This window comes from Gopherus flavomarginatus, chromosome 4, assembly GCF_025201925.1.
Source record: "Gopherus flavomarginatus isolate rGopFla2 chromosome 4, rGopFla2.mat.asm, whole genome shotgun sequence".
Classification (NCBI taxonomy): Eukaryota; Metazoa; Chordata; order Testudines; family Testudinidae; genus Gopherus; species Gopherus flavomarginatus.
Genome location: NC_066620.1, coordinates 136,262,024 through 136,278,980, shown reverse-complemented (window position 1 = coordinate 136,278,980; position 16,957 = coordinate 136,262,024). Strand labels below are relative to the sequence as shown.

The following is a 16,957-nucleotide window of genomic DNA, read 5'->3' as shown; positions in this document are numbered from 1 at the left end:
CTGCCTGTACATTGGGGTTTGTGTGGATTTTGTTACAACCAATGTACAAGGGGTTTTCAGCACTGAGCTGTTTTTTTCTAGGCTTTGGAGAGAGGCTTAGAGTAGAATTTTAGTCACGAATAATGCCTGGGAGCTCAGAAATGTGTCAACCCTTCCAGTTTAGGAGGGATTGTCAGACCATATTTTTATAAATATGTGTTAATATTTTCCCCAAAAAACAGTCCCTTTAGGACAATGGATTTCACTGAGGTCAAGGATATGTCTCTGTTCCACTAATAAAAATTTCCCTCCTAATAATTTTAATTTGGTTTTAGGTACAGAATGTTGAATTCCTTCATGTCAAAAACCCATCCTGAAAACTTAAGGTATTGAAATTAGTGCTGACCTTTTATTTTTGCAGTGCTAGACACATCATGTCATGTAATCCAACTGTACAGATGCATATTGACATTCTTATCCTGAATCACTGGTGGAGGAGAAGAGAGAACCAAAATGAAGACAAGATCCCATGTGCAAATATTTCCTAAGAGGAAACATCAAAAACTCACTTCCTGACCAAGCACATGTGTCAACCCCATTAATAAGGGATACATTTTGATGGAGTTTCAAAGCTCGAGTTCAAAGACAGCTGCTAGTGTGCAATTTTCCTTTCTTCTGCCATGTGAGTTAGTCCACATTTCAGACCAACAGTCATGTTTGTAGAACTCATAGAAAATAACACTTTCCCCCACTACAATAAACCTAGAATTATTTATGTGTAGGAAGACCTGCAAAGACAATATTAACAGTTTACAGAATAAAGCATTACTCACTGTAGATATATATTATAAATGGCCATATCTAACAAACACATAAAAAGGAGGCAAAGGACACCCTAAAATAAGATCCTAACACATTTCAGGTCAGTTGCAACCCATATTGCCATACGCGTGTGAGAAAGGAAAAAAGTGCAAAGTTGTTCTAAAGCTGCAAACACTGGGGAACTAAGCCTCTCGAGAAACCCAAGGCTATTCCTCGGTCAATCATGACTGGTGCAGGTTTGCCATGGTATCTCTTGAGAAAAAAGCCATGATGGACCTGTGGTAGCCCTGGTCATGAAAAGTCAGATAAAGATTTCAGTCAAAGATGTGCTTCTGGACTAGAACATCTCCTCCTGACTGTGATTCATGGGCCGTTTCTTGGTCTGAGCATGCTCTGGTCGTGTGAGCAGCTCAGAGTTGTTGCTACGAAACTCTGGGGCTAAGCCACACCCCCAGCTACTAAATGGTTTCTACTACAAGCTCACCAATCTGGTCCTTTGGGTAGCTGCCAATTCCCTGCTCCCTACTAGCCTTCTGTGCAATTCACAGTGTATTTTCTTAAGGTTCTGAACAAAGTTTGTGCAATTGTTCCTCAAGAATATTCATGCATCCATTCACTCCCCCACTTTCAATATGCATGCAAAACTCAACAGCGTAAAAAGTCATGGATATTTTTAAAGACAACATGAAAGTAATGGAATGCATAAGTCTCCTGATAGTTGGAATAAACATATAGTTACTACTCACAGAGATAACAATCCCTTCTCATCAGGATCAACTATTTTGTGATCCTGATTCCGAAGTTTGATTTTGTTCTCTGATCTAGTTTTGCTATAATCTTACTTTTATAGGAATATATTTGATTATAGAGTTTTTAGTTTTCAGATCTTGTCTCTCCATTGCAAAGCATTATATACTTAAAAGCATTGAACAAGCAAGCTCTGCAAGAATGTACAAACTTTTTTACACATTGCAATATAAGTTTTATATTGATTGGGAAATGCCCAGAGGTTTGGAAGGGTTCTTTATAGTGAATTTAAATAAAAAATGCAATTAGAAATCTGTGTTATATCAACAGCAAAATAATGACAGAAAGGTTATTTTAATACCAAACTTTGTCATAAAAAAAGATGCCTACAGGGCAAGGCTTAAAACTGAGAAAAAAAAGTGATAAAATAAATAATATTTTGCACTTATATATAACCTTCTACATGAGGGAATAAAAGTACTTTAAAGTTTGTACATTCTTGTTGCTATTCTCATTTTGGAGAGGGGAAATTAAGGCACAAAGACATTAACTGAGTTGCTTAAGGTCACTTAAGTCTGTGACAACCAGGAACATAACTCATCTGAGTCCTAAGTCTTAAATGACTACATGAAAATAGCATCTTTTTACTCAATAGACTCATTCAATATTTCTATTCAGAGTCTGTCAGAGTTACATGGTAGCTCAGAGGCGGGCAAACTTTTTGGCCCAAAAGCCACATATGGGTATAGAAATTGTATGGTGGGCCATGAATGCTCATGAAATTGGGGTTGGGGCGTGGGAGGGGTTGAGGGCTTTGGCTGGGGGTGTGGGTTTTGGGGTGGGGCTGGGAATGAGGGGTTTGGGGTGAAGGAGGGTGCTCTGGGCTGGGATAGAGGCGTTCGGTGGGCAGGAGGGGGATCAGGCCTGGGGCAGGTGGTTGTGGTGTAGGGCAGGGTAGCTCACGGCGGCAGGGTAGCTCAGGGGTGCAGGTTCCAGGCAGGATTCCAGAAGCAGCGGCATGTCCACCCTCCAGCTCCTACACGGAGGCGCAGCCAGGTGGCTCAGCTACATGCTGCCCAGTTCCGTAGGTGCTGCCCCTGCAGCTCCCATTGGCCATGGTTCCCAGCCAATGGGAGCTGCAGAACTGATGCCTGGGCCGGGGGCAGTGTGCAGAACCCCCTGGCTGCCCCTATGCATAGGAACTGTAGGGGAGACATGCCACTGGGAGCCGCATGGAGCAGCTCCAGACTCTGCTCCCCAGCTGGAGCAGAGCAAGCCCCAGACCCTACTCCCCAACGGGAGCTCGAGGGGTGGATTAAAATGGCTGGCGGGTCAGATCTGGCCCACAGGCTGTCATAACATTTCTTCCCAGATCTGGACCTTAGCGTCCAAAATATGGGTGTTAGCATGAAAACCTCCAAGCTTAGGTACCAGCTTGGACCTGGTATCGCTGCCACCAGCTAAGAATTATACAGTGCCTAGCTCACTGTGGTCTCCCCAAAACCTTCCCTGGGGGACCCCAAGACTCAGATTCCTTGAGTCTCACAACAAAGGGGAATAAACCTTTCCCTTCCCCCTCCTCCCCTCCAGGTGTTCCCTCCCTGGGTTCCTGGAGAGATATACAGAAGCAAGCTCCATGAATCTAAACAGAGGGATTCCATCCTCCCTGTTTCAAGTCCTTGAAACACAAGCACCGAGAGAGCTAACCTTTCTCCCCCCTCACCCAGAGGGTATGCAAAGTCAGGCTTAGTAAATCTAACACAAAGATTTTCCCCCTGACTTCTTCCTCCCACCAATTCCCTGGTGAGCTGCAGACTCAATTCCCCACTAAAGAAAAACTCCAACAGGTCTTAAAAAGAAAGCTTTATATAAAAAAAGAGTGAAAAAGGACATTATATATAGTCTCTGTATCAAGGTGACAATATACAGGGTCAATTCCTTAAAGGGAAAAAAAGAATAAACAGCCTTATCCAAAAAGAATACAATTCAAAACACTCCAGCAACTACACACATGTAAATACAAAAGAAAACAATATAAACCTATTGTCTTACTATCCTTGTACTTACAACTTGGAAACAGAAGATTAGAAAGCCAGGAGATAGAAAAAATCATTCTCAGAGCCGAGAGGGTCAGACCCAAGACAAAGAACAAAGAACTCACACCCAAAACTTCCCTCCACCCAGATTTGAAAAGTCTTGTTTCCTGATTGGTCCTCTGGTCAGGTAATTGGATCCCTGTGTTAACCCTTTACAGGTAAACGAACATTAACCCTTAGCTATCTGTTTATGACACAGGCTGTAGTTTGCCCACCCCTGGACTCGTTGCACCTCTGGTTTCCCAGATTGCAGCCCCACAGGTATCAGGCCCCATGACTTCTACCTCTCTTTGAGGTGGAACCATGCAATTCTTCCACTTTTAGACCAGGTGCTGGACTACAGTATCCTGTGTGCTGACTGTTTGCCCAGCAAGTCTGAGTGAATCTGGTCCTTCCTTTCAGGAATCTGCAACCAGTAGATTACAATGACCCAAAACACCCTTCTTAAAACAAAAGTATTGTTTATCTAATGATAGGAGTAAAGCATACTTAAGAGAATAAGGCTTTTTAAAACAGCAAAAGGCCTGTCTTATCCCACTGATTATCTTGCCCCAGACTCCTAACCTTTGGGGAGATGGGTCTTAGTCTCCCCTAGAATTTGTTTTTGTCTCACTCTTAACCATTTCAGGATGCTTTGAACTCCTCCTTCCCCCCGAAGACTGAGTACCTCCGAGGAAGACATGGCTGGCAGGCCTAGCAAGGGATCAAACCAGGGCACCAATGTGAACAGCTCTTGCACAGTCTCAAGTGTTTGCTGTGAAGGGTATACCAGGAACCCCCTCTGCCTTCCTGGGGGCCTTTGCTGACAGCCCGGCTATTGAATGAATTCAATATATGCATACAATAAACACCACAATACCAGGTCAAGATATAAATTTAGAAATCATTACAGCTAACTTCAAACTCAGAGTCCTATCTACTCACTTTAACGACTGCTCTTTATTCTTGGTACCCCTGCAAAGCCAATATATCTATCTATGACTGAATGAACAGAGGGCTCTATTCTAGTTTGTGCATCACCAAAATAAAGACCTATGGAACTGTTTTTAAAGTAACTGTACCCTCTCTTTTGAGTTGCAACGTATAACTACTTTGGAAGTTTACTAAAATCTGCTTCTTACAGCCTTTGCTTAGGGGCCAGTAATTGAGCCCCAGGCGAGCTACAAAAGGGAGGAATCCTCCTCCGCACATTGCAGAGAGGGAGTGAAGCCAGTCCCCAGCAGTAAAAATCTAGCATAACCTGCTTCACTGGCATATTCCCTCTTCCTATTTGTTCTTACAGCACTTATCATAATGGGGTCATGATCCTGCGTAGGGCCTTTGGGAGCTATCACAATATATTTGAATATATGCACTAAAAAAACACTTTTGGAGGTGGCCACACTGGTGGCAAGGGAACATTAAATTCCTTACTCCTCCCCCCCAATATAGAAGACACCGAACTGAAGGACATATGGCCTTTAGGGGGAGAGGCAGCGCAGGGCTGGGATCTTTGGGGAAGGGGTGAGGCCTTAGGGGTTCAGTTACCAGCCATCCTGAGGGAGATGATCTAAACTTCATACTGAAATCACCCTGCTGCTCTTAAACAAGCTCTGTGGTATGTAAGATCTCACACTGTTCCGAGATCTCTTTGATGAATGACCTCTGCACATTTAATACTGCCTTTGTTATCTTTTAAACTTGCACTTTACTATTAATTCATAAACCTTGGTAAATATTTATACTCTCTGAGAATTAAATGTAATACAACACAAATGCTTTCCAGTTGGGGGAGCATGGATGGGAATGCATCTCATGGCAAATGCAGATATCCTGGGGCCCTTACTTAAAATTTTTCATTTTTAGATGGTTGTGATTTTTTTTTTTCCCCTTCGTTCACTGATTAGAGTTCTAAATTTATCTTTACTTTGTGTGAAATGCCTACTGAGAATTAAGTAAACCTTGACAGTGCTTACTGTTAGGGAGAGACTGACTCAAAATAAGAATGCAAATGAAGAATTCTTTACGCTCTATGCTTTTAAACATCTGTCATATTTACAACCACATATTATCAGAATGCATTTGTTTTTTCAAAGTTTTATTGAACTTGTAATGCAGGACTGGGTTGTCAAACACAAGTTAAAGCCCACGGCCAACTGTACCTGGAGGACTGGGTCAGTAAAGCAAATTAAATTCACTCATTTCTTGGTATGTGTATTTTTTTTTGTTAGTTAGGCCGTTAGCTGCACTACAAATGCAGTATGACATATTACCTTATAGTCTGTGAGAAATTTTTGCCACTGGAGGACACTGGCAGAGTTTCATATTTATTAGTCCTGACTCACAAAATCTATTTCCATTATAACGTGGTGGTTGTTTTTATGAAATTCAGACTATGTTCATATCCAGAAAAGGAGAAGATATGGCTAACAAGTAGATCATGGAAACGCAGCAGAATTTTGAGTTACAGATTTCCATATTCCATTCTAAGCAAGAAAAATATTTGTACCTTGGAGCATCAGTTGCTAAAATGTTTGTGAAGTGATTTCCAATACTGTTCATTATATCTGGGTACATAATCACTATTATATAGAACCAAGCAGATCCCCCACAACCTCTCAAAGCTCATAATCAGAAGCAAGCTCCTCACAGTTCAGGAGTCTGGACAAACCAATTCAAAGCAGCACCCTGATAGAACAACAGATGCAAAACTTCATATCTCCACTGCCGCACCACAATACACCTTTCAAGATCCATGGATCCCACACTTGCCTACCACAACATGGTACTACATCCAGTGCACTAAATGCCCTGATAACTATCTGGATGAAACTATGCAATACCTATGCTCTTGAATGAGCTCACACAGGAAAATGAAAAAAAAAAAGACAAAAACACCCTAACACCTATTACTTTTCACTAAGCAGCCACACTACATCTGACCTATCCACCCTCATCCTCAAAGGAAACCTGCACAACACTCTCCAAAGACAAGCCTGGAGACTTAAATTCATTACTCTTCTAGACACTAAAAATCATAGACTGAACAGACACACTGGATTTATGGCTTATTACAACAATCTGTAACTCACTAAACTCCTCTTTATGTCCTACGGCTGCAGAGGTATTAACAGGCCACTCTGCCTTGAGTGGTCCCTTACAATATGTGCTTACTACTTATGCTAAACAATCTGCTGTGGCGCTGGGAGTACTTTTCCCAGACCAGAAGAAGAGCTCTGTGTGGCTCTCACCAACAGAAGTTGGACCAATAAAAGATGTTGCCTCACCCACTTTGTCTCTCTAAGCAGCAAATGCTCATTTAATCTTTGAATTCTTATAGTCATAACTTTTGTAGGAGGCGTTTTATTACCATGTCATCTTTGTAACAAATTAAATCAAATTCACTTGACTCTAAGGCTTTCACAGCAATAAATTATTAACTGCCTTCTGCTACAATTGTGTCTTTCCAAACAAAATCTTGGAAGGATTAAAGCAATATGACATAACGGCAGGCTGGTCTTTCTTCACTACAATAGCTTGCGCTTTAGGAATGAAGGATTCTAGTTTCATCAGCGTCAATCTAGTGTTATTTTCTTTTATTTAGAGCTATGTCTCAGGATTGTTACAAGCACTTATGGTTCCTTTGGCACAGAGGAATGCAGCCCTTTAATTTATAGGTGCCACCACATTTTATCAAACTGTTTTAGATTATTTCATTTTAGTGTTGGCTTTAATATATATTTAATCCCCATTATCTAATGAAGCCACTTACCTATTGCAACAATTATTTTACATAGCTATCTCTATAAAGCTAAATCGGCTTAAATTCTCAGAGTATTTCTTGGAGCCTCCTACACTCCCAACATGCTAGAAAAACTCCAGGGCGATAGAAAATATTTACTGGAGCTCCGCTCTGGGCATTGTATATTATTGTGTATTGCTGCTCTGCATGTAGGTATAGTGAAATTTTGATTATCCAGGCCACAGTCACCCAAAACTTTCAGTTCACTGCAGGTCGGACATGTCCACTGGTGTTTAGGTTGAAGTGTCTGAGCCATTTTTTAGTTTCTAATGGCCACTACCCTCAGTACTCTGATTTATCTGAACCTTTAGTTATCTAAATTAAGTCCTAGTTCCATTTGAATAGTCAAGGTTGCCAAATATAATCCCTTAAAGATGTTTTTGATGCATTAAAATTATTATATGACTATACACATACTCAATTTGACTTTGCTTATAGAAAGGAAAAGCTGAAGCAGAAATTTATTGTGAAATAACTCCTCGTGTGCTAAAACTAAAAAAATCAAGGTAAAGCACAGGATTTTCATTTCAGAAAAGTAATAACAAAATGTATTAGTGCCAAGATCCATAGCATTTGGGCACTGTTAGACTTTTAGCTATATATTTAACTCAAAGCCATGTTTTACATTGCTGTTACCTATGACTTAAATACAACTTCAGAGATTGATGAACAGTTAACAGATGACCAGAATGGAAGATAATTTGTCACTTCTATCTATTATTTATTACACATATAGCACTGACAACGTACTCCGCCCCGCACAAGTAAAAGGTGAAGGAGTTCCCTGCATCAAAGAGCTTACAATCTAAAATAGAGACCTAGAGGGCTCAATATTTGAGTATGACCAAGCTGTGCTTGCCATCTTTGCAACCCCAAAACCTTAGGACAGCCAAAGGCCCATTTGACTTTGAGCATAACTTGGAAAAGCATAGTCCAGTCATGCTCCATTCCTCCCCGCCCCCCGCCCAATAATCCTTGTATCAGGGATAGAGATAGGAAACGGTAGTGTAGAGCTGGCTAAGGTGGTTCTATGCCAGTTAGGGATTCCTCATGTTGGGGGATTTTTCAGCTGTCAATTTAAAGCAGCTTTACAGCCCTTTTGTGGCACATAGAACCCAGGGTATGGCAAGGATGTGGTCCAGAGACTGCTGGATACACTGGGAAAGCCAAAGGAGGGAATCATCCACAGAGTTCTTAGAACATTATTCTCATGAATTCACAGCTTCTGGGTGTCATGGAAGAAGTGATCTAACAGTGTTTTGAAAGAGAAGAGAGCGGAGGCTGTGTTAGCTGGGATACAGCAGTCAGGGCCGGCGCTACCATTTAGGCAGCCTAGGCAATCGCCTAGGGTGCCAGAATAATTGGTGGGCGCCGTTTTGCCGGAGGGGGCAGCAGGCAGCTCCGGTGGAGCTGCTGCAGTGGTGCCTGGGGAGGGTCCAGTGCTCCGCGGCTCCAGTGGAGCTGCCGCAGTCGTGCCTGCGGGCAGGTGGGCGGACAGTCGGCTGCTCGCACGACTCCGGTGGACCGCCCGCAGGCATCACCACAGCAGCTCCACCGGAGCCACGGCGCACCGGAGCCTCCGCAGGCACCACTGCAGCAGCTCCAGCGGAGCCGCGGGACCAGCGCGCGGGGCAGCAAAATTGCCGTCCGCCTAGGGCACTTAAACCCCTAGCGCCAGTCCTGACAGCAGTCACTTGGTAAGTATACAGGACTCTTATTATTTCATCACCAATGTAAAATGCAATACACAGGAACATTACCACAAAATCAGTGAGGGGATTTGAACAAAAAACCTAGTAAAAAAATGTGTAGTTTTCAAACAAACAGTCATTATTATGCTAGTCAGGTATAATTAAACAACGTACTGTAGGGAGCAAAGAGCACCAAAATGTATTAAACTTTGAAACACTGGAACAAAGATGCATCAGGATAGGATTTTCTACAATATCTACAATTAATTCACCACACATAAATACTAAAAAAATCCCAAAATAAGTGCATTTAAAAAAAAAACTCCTGAGTTAGTGCAGAGTTCTGGAATTTATTGTACTGCATCTTTATTTTAATTCAAAATCAGAAGGTCCTGCTTTCACTTTTCCTTAAAAAACAAAAAATTCAAAAAATATCAAATACTCTAGCCACCTCTTTTATGCCATCAAATCTTGCCTTGCCTTTCAGCACTCCCAATTCCTGTCAGCTCAAGAACGACAGATCAAACCTGTGTCTCAAAATCTGATCCCCTGGCTTATAGTGTACTGTACCACTGCTAGGCTAGCTCTTACTTTTGTCTGCTTACAGGGCCCCAGTTAACATATCTGAGTGCCTGACAAATGTTTAATCAATCTCCACGAAGCCCCATAAAATGGGGATAAAATTAGCATAATTTTATAGACTGTGAAATGAGGCGCAAAGAAACAAGGAATTTGAGCAAGGTCACACAGGAAATCTGCGACAAAGGTAGGAACTGAACCGAGATCTCTCAAGTCTCAGTCTGGTGCCTTAACCAACTCAAAAGAATCCCTACAACTATAAATAGGAAAAAAAAAAGGGGTCTAAACGACAAGCCCTTTTCAATAACTAGCAGACTGACTTGGAAAAAAAACAGAACAGGACATCTTTCACTTGGTTTATATTCTTACCTAGAACATCTCTTTCATGCTCAGGGACAAGCACTTTCCATTTGGATTCATCTGAATCACTGAAGTCAATATTGATTAATCGATAATTTGGAGCATGGAGGTTTGTCTTGAAAGTAAACACTGTTCCCTCATTGGTGACATAGTCATATTCGGCATCAAAGTTGTCTATCAACTTCACCCATTGAAGAATTCCTAAGAGCAAACAAATCATTCATATTAATTCCTTACTCTTTAAACAAGAAACATTTTATTTTAATACTTAACAATAAAGTTCTTCGGACTGCACAGTAGCTTCTTCCTCCTTCTACAATAATGACTGTATTAGTTATTCCTGCATATAAAATCACAAACAAGCCTTGAGCTGAATACTTAATAAATAGCAGCTGCGAGCTTACCAATTGAGAAATGAAATTCCAACACATTGTTATTTTACAGCATTTGGTACTTACCCAAAGGAAGATCAGACATCAATATTCATTAAAAAGTAATTTTTAAATTTGTGTGGCATGAATCTTTGATTTTCCTAGGAACTTTTGAAAATGCTTCATTGGATAAAATGAGGACAGTTTGCTTTTAAATCAGAATTGGCTTGATTTTGTCCCTTTATACCACAACCTTAGAATTGAATAAATTTGCGGATGGGAACAGACTGTATGACAGATTCCAATACTTTTCCTCTTACGTTTTACTATGTTTATATAGGTTTATAGGACCCTAGAAAGAAAAAAAAGAAAGAATAAACCAGATATACAATACTTATGCTATGTCCAGAACCTAACCAATCAAAAAAACTTCTTAAATGCAGCAACTGCCATACTGAAAATCAGGTTCCTTATTAAAGTAGCGGATACAAGAACATCACCAACTGTCTACTTGGGGATTCAAAAACATCCAAAAGAACTGAGGCTTGATTCTATGCTATCAAGGACAGAGACTGTCATAGTTTTAAAGGCCCTGGAATATTGTGATCATGTACTCTGACCCAGGACCGGCACTTGGGGTTTGAGTGCCCTAGGCAGACGGCAATTTCGCCGCCCCGCGCGCTGGTCCCGCGGCTCCGCTGGAGCTGCTGCAGTGGTGCCTGCGGAGGGTCCGGTGCTCCATGGCTCCGGTGAAGCTGCCGCAGTTGTGCCTGCGGGAGGTCCACCAGAGGCGCGCGAGCAGCCAACCGTCTGCCCGCAGCCACGACTGCGGCAGCTCCACCGGAGCCGCCGAGCACCGGACCCTCCCCAGGCACCACTACGGCAGCTCCACCGGAGCCGCCTGCCGCCCCCTCCGGCAAAACGGCGCCCCCCATTTATTCTGGCACCCTAGGCGATTGCCTAGGCTGCCTAAATGGTAGCGCCGGCCCTGCTCTGACCTCCTATTTGCAGAGGCCACAGAACTTCCCCAAAATAACTCCTAGAGCATAACTTTTAGGAAAAAAACCTAAATATTGATCTACTATAGTCAGTGATGGAGAATCCACCACAGCCCTTGGCAAACTGTTCCAATGGTTAATTACTTTCACTGTTAAAAATTTACACCTTATTTACAGTCTGAATTTGTCTAGGTCAACTTCCAGCCACTGGATTGTATTAGAATTTCTCAGCTAGATCGAAGAACCCATTATTAAATATTTTGTTCTGCATGTAGGTACTTTGCTTTAATTTTTTAAGCAAAATAGATAATCCATTTGGTAAGTTGATATACATCAGGGATCGGCAACCTTCTGCACCCAGCCCGCCAGGGTAAGCACTCTGGCGGGCCGGGCCGGTTTGTTTTCCTGCCACATCTGCAGTTTCGGCCGATCGTGGCTCCCACTGGCCGTGGTTCACCGTTCCAGGCCAATAGGGGCGGTGGGAAGTGGTAGTCAGCATATCTCTCGGCCTGCGCAGCTTCCCACAGCCCCCATTGGCCTGGAACGGTGAACCACAGCCAGTGGGAGCCATGATCGGCTGAACCTGTGGACACGGCAGGAAAACAAACTTACCCTGTCGTGCTGCGTGCCAAAAGTTGCTGATCCCTGACATACAATGTACTGGCTCCATAAAACACTACATCAATTTATTTTTAAATCACCCCCCATTCAGTAATATGAACTGAAACAATGCAAGAAAAGTAGAGATTATAATTGAGCTTTAATTACTGCAAGTAAAAAACCCCAAAACAATCACTAAGAGCTATTCAGTGGCTCAGGCCACTTTAACCCCATTAAATGTTACAAGTTAGTTTATCAGAGCCTTCTAATGCAACAGCAAAGCTAACTTTTCTTAATTGCCATTTTGGTTTGAGAAACCTTCCTCCTCTTTACATGAAAGGTGATCTATGCACCAACTAAATCTGACTATATCACAGCAATACAATTTTTTTTTAAATCGTTTACTTTTAACTTGTATTAAATAATTTATAGTGAAATGAAGGCTGCTCGTGAATTGCATATTGGATCAGACCTGTGTTCTATCCAATTCAGTATTCTGTCTCTGACAGTGGCCAGCACCATATGGAAAAATCCTGTCTCCAGTGTAGTCAATGGGAGTTTTGACATTGACTTCAATGGAGCCCACAGCTTACCCCAGATGCATAAAAGGATGGTGCAGGTATGATGATATGGGATAATCTGTGTTTTATTAAAGTTTTAAGATAATAGTTGGAGCTTGTTTTAAGGCTTGATGCCTGAGGTTTAATCATCCCTTCCAAAATGTTTGTTATAATAGTTAATAATAATTCTATTCTTGCTATCCATACAAATGTACATTTTCTCTTTAAATCTTGATAAAATCTTGGCCTCAATTACATCTTGTAGCAAAAGAGTTCCATAATCTAGTTATTACTAGTTTTGAATTTTCCATATTTCAGCTTTATCGAATTGCACATTGTTCTTACCGGTATGAGATGCAGACAACAGGAGCTCCTGATCTACCTTCGCTAGATCATTCATTAGTTCATATAGTTTGTCACATTCCCCTTTATTAATTTCCTTTCTAAAATAATCCCAGTCTTTTCTATCTCTTCATATGAACGTTTTTCCATGCCCCTTACCTTTTCCTTGCTCTACCTGACCCCGTTCAGTTCTGTAATATCCTTTCTGAGACGAAATTCATGAGGTTAATTTTTCCCCTATTCTATATTGTATTTAATTTTATTTTTAACTGCAGTTGTCAGTCTTTAAAATGTTTTTCACAGTTATAGTATAACACAACCCTATAAAAAGGATCAGCCACACTGTGCAAAGAGATGGTATTTTCTGATTACCATTTTGGACTGGGTGACTGCACTCCAATAAGGGAATTGAAATTACTAATGTAGGGTTATTGTAAATGTGTTCCTCTTTCTCTCCACAGAATCAAATCTCTTCGGACCATGCAGACCAGAGATACTGTGCAATTTGTAGCACAAGACAGGCAGAACATACTACAGTTTTTCAAGTCAGCAATTTGGAACCCTTTCATAGTGAAGTCTGCTTCTTCTTTAACTGAACATCCTCACTTAAATTTAAATATGGAAATTCAAAAATTGTTTCACTACATTTTACTATATTAAGTTCTCATTCATCAGCAAAGTGCTTAAGCCTATGAATAAGGACCTGTGAGCACAGTTTCACTGCAGTACATCAGAGTTCACAACAAAGAGGCTTTACCATGTACCGGTATTATTATTATTATTTTGGGGGCAGGGGGGAGTGTCAACATAATTTTTCCCCACCATAATAAAAGCATTTTATGTCGCGTAAGTACAAAAATCACAAACAAAGCAAAGCAGGAAACATACACTTTTGAATCTTGAGTGGCTCATGGACGTAATGGGGTACAGAATCTTTTGATGCCTACAGATAACAATAACGACTACTTGTACATCAGTGAAGGTCTTGGTTTCATGTGAAACTGTCTGTCAGAAGCAGGATATTGAGGTTGACCAAATCATCTGGAAACTTTTTTTTTTTTAAACCAGCTATTAAAAATATCAAATAATGCAAAAATGAATAAAAAATTAAAGTGACATTGAAAAATATCAATAATCTGAGATGCAAATTTAAACGAAGTGGAGAAACTATTATTTTTATAATCCAATAGTGTCTGTTAGAAACTGTCCAACCATACAAGATAACAATTCTATCCCCAAAGAGTTTGCAGTCTAAGATGACAAAGTACAAAGGGAGAAGGGGGAGAGGGATAACTATATGCAGTCAAAAGGTATTTAAAAAAATCAATGCAGATAAGATGGAGTAAGCAGTTACACATTTACATAGCATCCCTTTGAGAAAGTTGGTCTCAGAAATAACTATTGAAAACTGGCATTTTTGATGTACCAGTAAATCTTTCTAGTTCTCCTATGTGGGGACCAATGAGGACTCAGATATAAAGGCCACTCAAGCATGCATTTAGAGAGAATTATTCTATTGGAGACTGTAACAGGGTGCTGGCTAAGAGAGAAAAGCCAGCCCCGTTAGCCCTGTTCCAGAGGACGAAGGGTATTAGTTGGGCTGGCTGAGGGGCCACACTCTAATTACCAGAGTGGATCCACCTGCAGGCCTGGGTAGCCAGCCTACCCTATAAAGCTGGCTAAGAAACAGGAAGCAGGGAGGAGACAGGAAAGGAGGAGTGTGGGCTCTGGATCCCTGCTGGCCAGGAAGTTAGCAGTCCCCCAGAGTGTTAGTCTCTGTAAACAGGTGGTGGGAACAGACACAAACAATAAAAGGACACGGGTGCTGCACTTCAGTTGGTCTCTGAGGGTACGTCCAGACTATCTGCCGTATAGGCGGGTAGCAATCGATTTATCGGGGATCGATATATCATGTCTCATCTAGACGCGATATATCGATCCCTGAACGCGCTCCCCATCGACTCCGGAACTCCACCGGAGCGAGCGGCGGTAGCGGAGTCGACAGGGGAGCCGCGGACGTCGATCTCGTGCCGTGAGGACGGGAGGTAAATTGGAAGAAGATACGGGAATATGTAGCTGAAGTCGACATATCTTACATCGACACGCCCCCCCCCCCCCCCAGTGTAGACCAGGCCTGACTGCATTTGTGCAGGGGCTAGCAGCAGGAACCACTACAGAGACAAATAGTGAGGGAGAAGCAAAGCACTTGACACAGTTTACTGAATACTTCTCACTGCTAGTCTTCGCATCAGAAAGTATAATGCTGAAGAGCTATATATGCCTGCACATATAAGTATCTGAACTGAAAAGCTACACTATTACTATCTTCAGATTACTACATTACTGATAAGAACTACAGTTAGATTATTTTCTTCATTTGATTGAAACATCAATAAACCCAACAGAACATGAAATTAATAGCATACCAATAAAAAAGGTAGGGACAAAACCACAACATATATGACAGAATTATTTTAAAGTTTAATAATTTTGTTCTTGTATTGAACCCAAAAGGAAAAAAAAAATCACATCTGTGAAGTGTACAAATTCAGGCCTTAGTTCTGCCATGAACTCTGAACAGGCCACAACATGTGTCTATCCAAGGCTCACTGAAAGTTCAGGGCTGTGGATTAAACAGCTGGAAAAACTGATTTGATCAAGATGCAGTTATGATGGAAAGAATGGCTATAGAGGTCCCCCTCCACCCTCACCATGCTTATCTCATAGTAATGCCATCCACTTTGGGGGAGAGATGATGCATTGGGAGTGAGTCACTATTCATCAGTTTGAGGAGGTTCGAAGCAATTCCCATTATACTCCACACTTCGTGAGAGGTCAGTACATCATATATTTTGTAGCAAGTATCTTCTCACATGTGCAAGCTGAAGAGACGGGGTTCATCGATCAGCTAACACTCTCATGGGAACAACACCAGAGGGACAGCAAATGTTATGAACAATGTAAAAAATATCAATTACCTTTTTAAGTACTGTAGCACTCTGTTAACTGGTAAGGATACAGAGTTTAATCTCAATAAAGTTATGTTCCATTTCAATTGTTGCCACTTATATTTGTGTGTAAGAATGATTGCTTCTCCACAAATCTGGAGTGCTGGGGACAGTCAGACTGTAACTAGAGTGCTTGGCTCAGCAAGACAGAATGAACACTTGCTGGATGGCTACAGCTGAACTTAGTATTGGGTGGTTTCACTAAAGTCTAAACAATTCTGTGTACATAAAATAGGCCAAATTATACTCAAGAATCACATTTAGAAACTTAAGTCTGTACCAAACTTTATTCCATTTTTCAATTCCCAGACTTTAATCCAATTTGATTTTTAAGCTTGGTGAAAGGCACTGGAAGTTATGAATATAAACGCTGAAGTGTTACTTTCAAATCATAAGTGATACTTTCTTGCAGTACTCAAGCAATTAAGATGAATTCATCCATTTATGCAAGTTATTTGTACATTGGGGGCATAAAAGAGTTACTTTCCATTCATGTAATAGGTCTCACCCATTATGCCTCCCTTCTTTATCTAAAGTCCCCGTGTTCCTCCAGGAGCAAAAATCCCACCCATTGTCAGGAATTCAGTTGACTCACCTTGGTTGCCTGGCAACTAGCTGGGCCCAGTAAACCCTCACTAAGTGACTGTGGACAGAAGGTCCAATAGATCACTTTAGGCTTGTAGCAACTGCAGAACAGTGGCTGTTCAATGTGTTCCATGCTTACAGCTGTGTCAGACATGCTTCTTAGACCAAACCATGCCTGCTCCTGCTCCAACCCTAGTCCCTACCTTCCTCTGAACTCCTGGCTCCAACCATTGGCTTGTTCCTTGACCCCTCCTCTGGTTCTGCTCTCTGATTCTTCTCAGACCACTAGGCAAGATTCCTGTTCCAACCACTGAGGTATAAGCGGTGCAACCTAGTGTGAAACACCAATGGATGCCTATTGTTTCTTTGTTTTTTAAACACTAAACTTTGTAAGCCACTTCTAGCCATCATCTGAGATCTAGATATTCCTTCTGCATG

At 41.5% G+C, this 16,957-nt stretch overlaps 1 protein-coding gene across 1 annotated transcript in view; it reads right to left on the bottom strand.

The window, feature by feature from the left end:
- Positions 1–16,957, bottom strand: part of PREP (prolyl endopeptidase) — a 168,825-nt gene that overhangs the window by 77,680 nt on the left and 74,188 nt on the right. Inside the window, exon 8 of the mRNA XM_050949268.1 lies at positions 10,065–10,256. Within this exon, the coding sequence (XP_050805225.1) occupies positions 10,065–10,256 (192 nt within the window). The remainder of the gene's footprint in view (positions 1–10,064; positions 10,257–16,957) is intronic.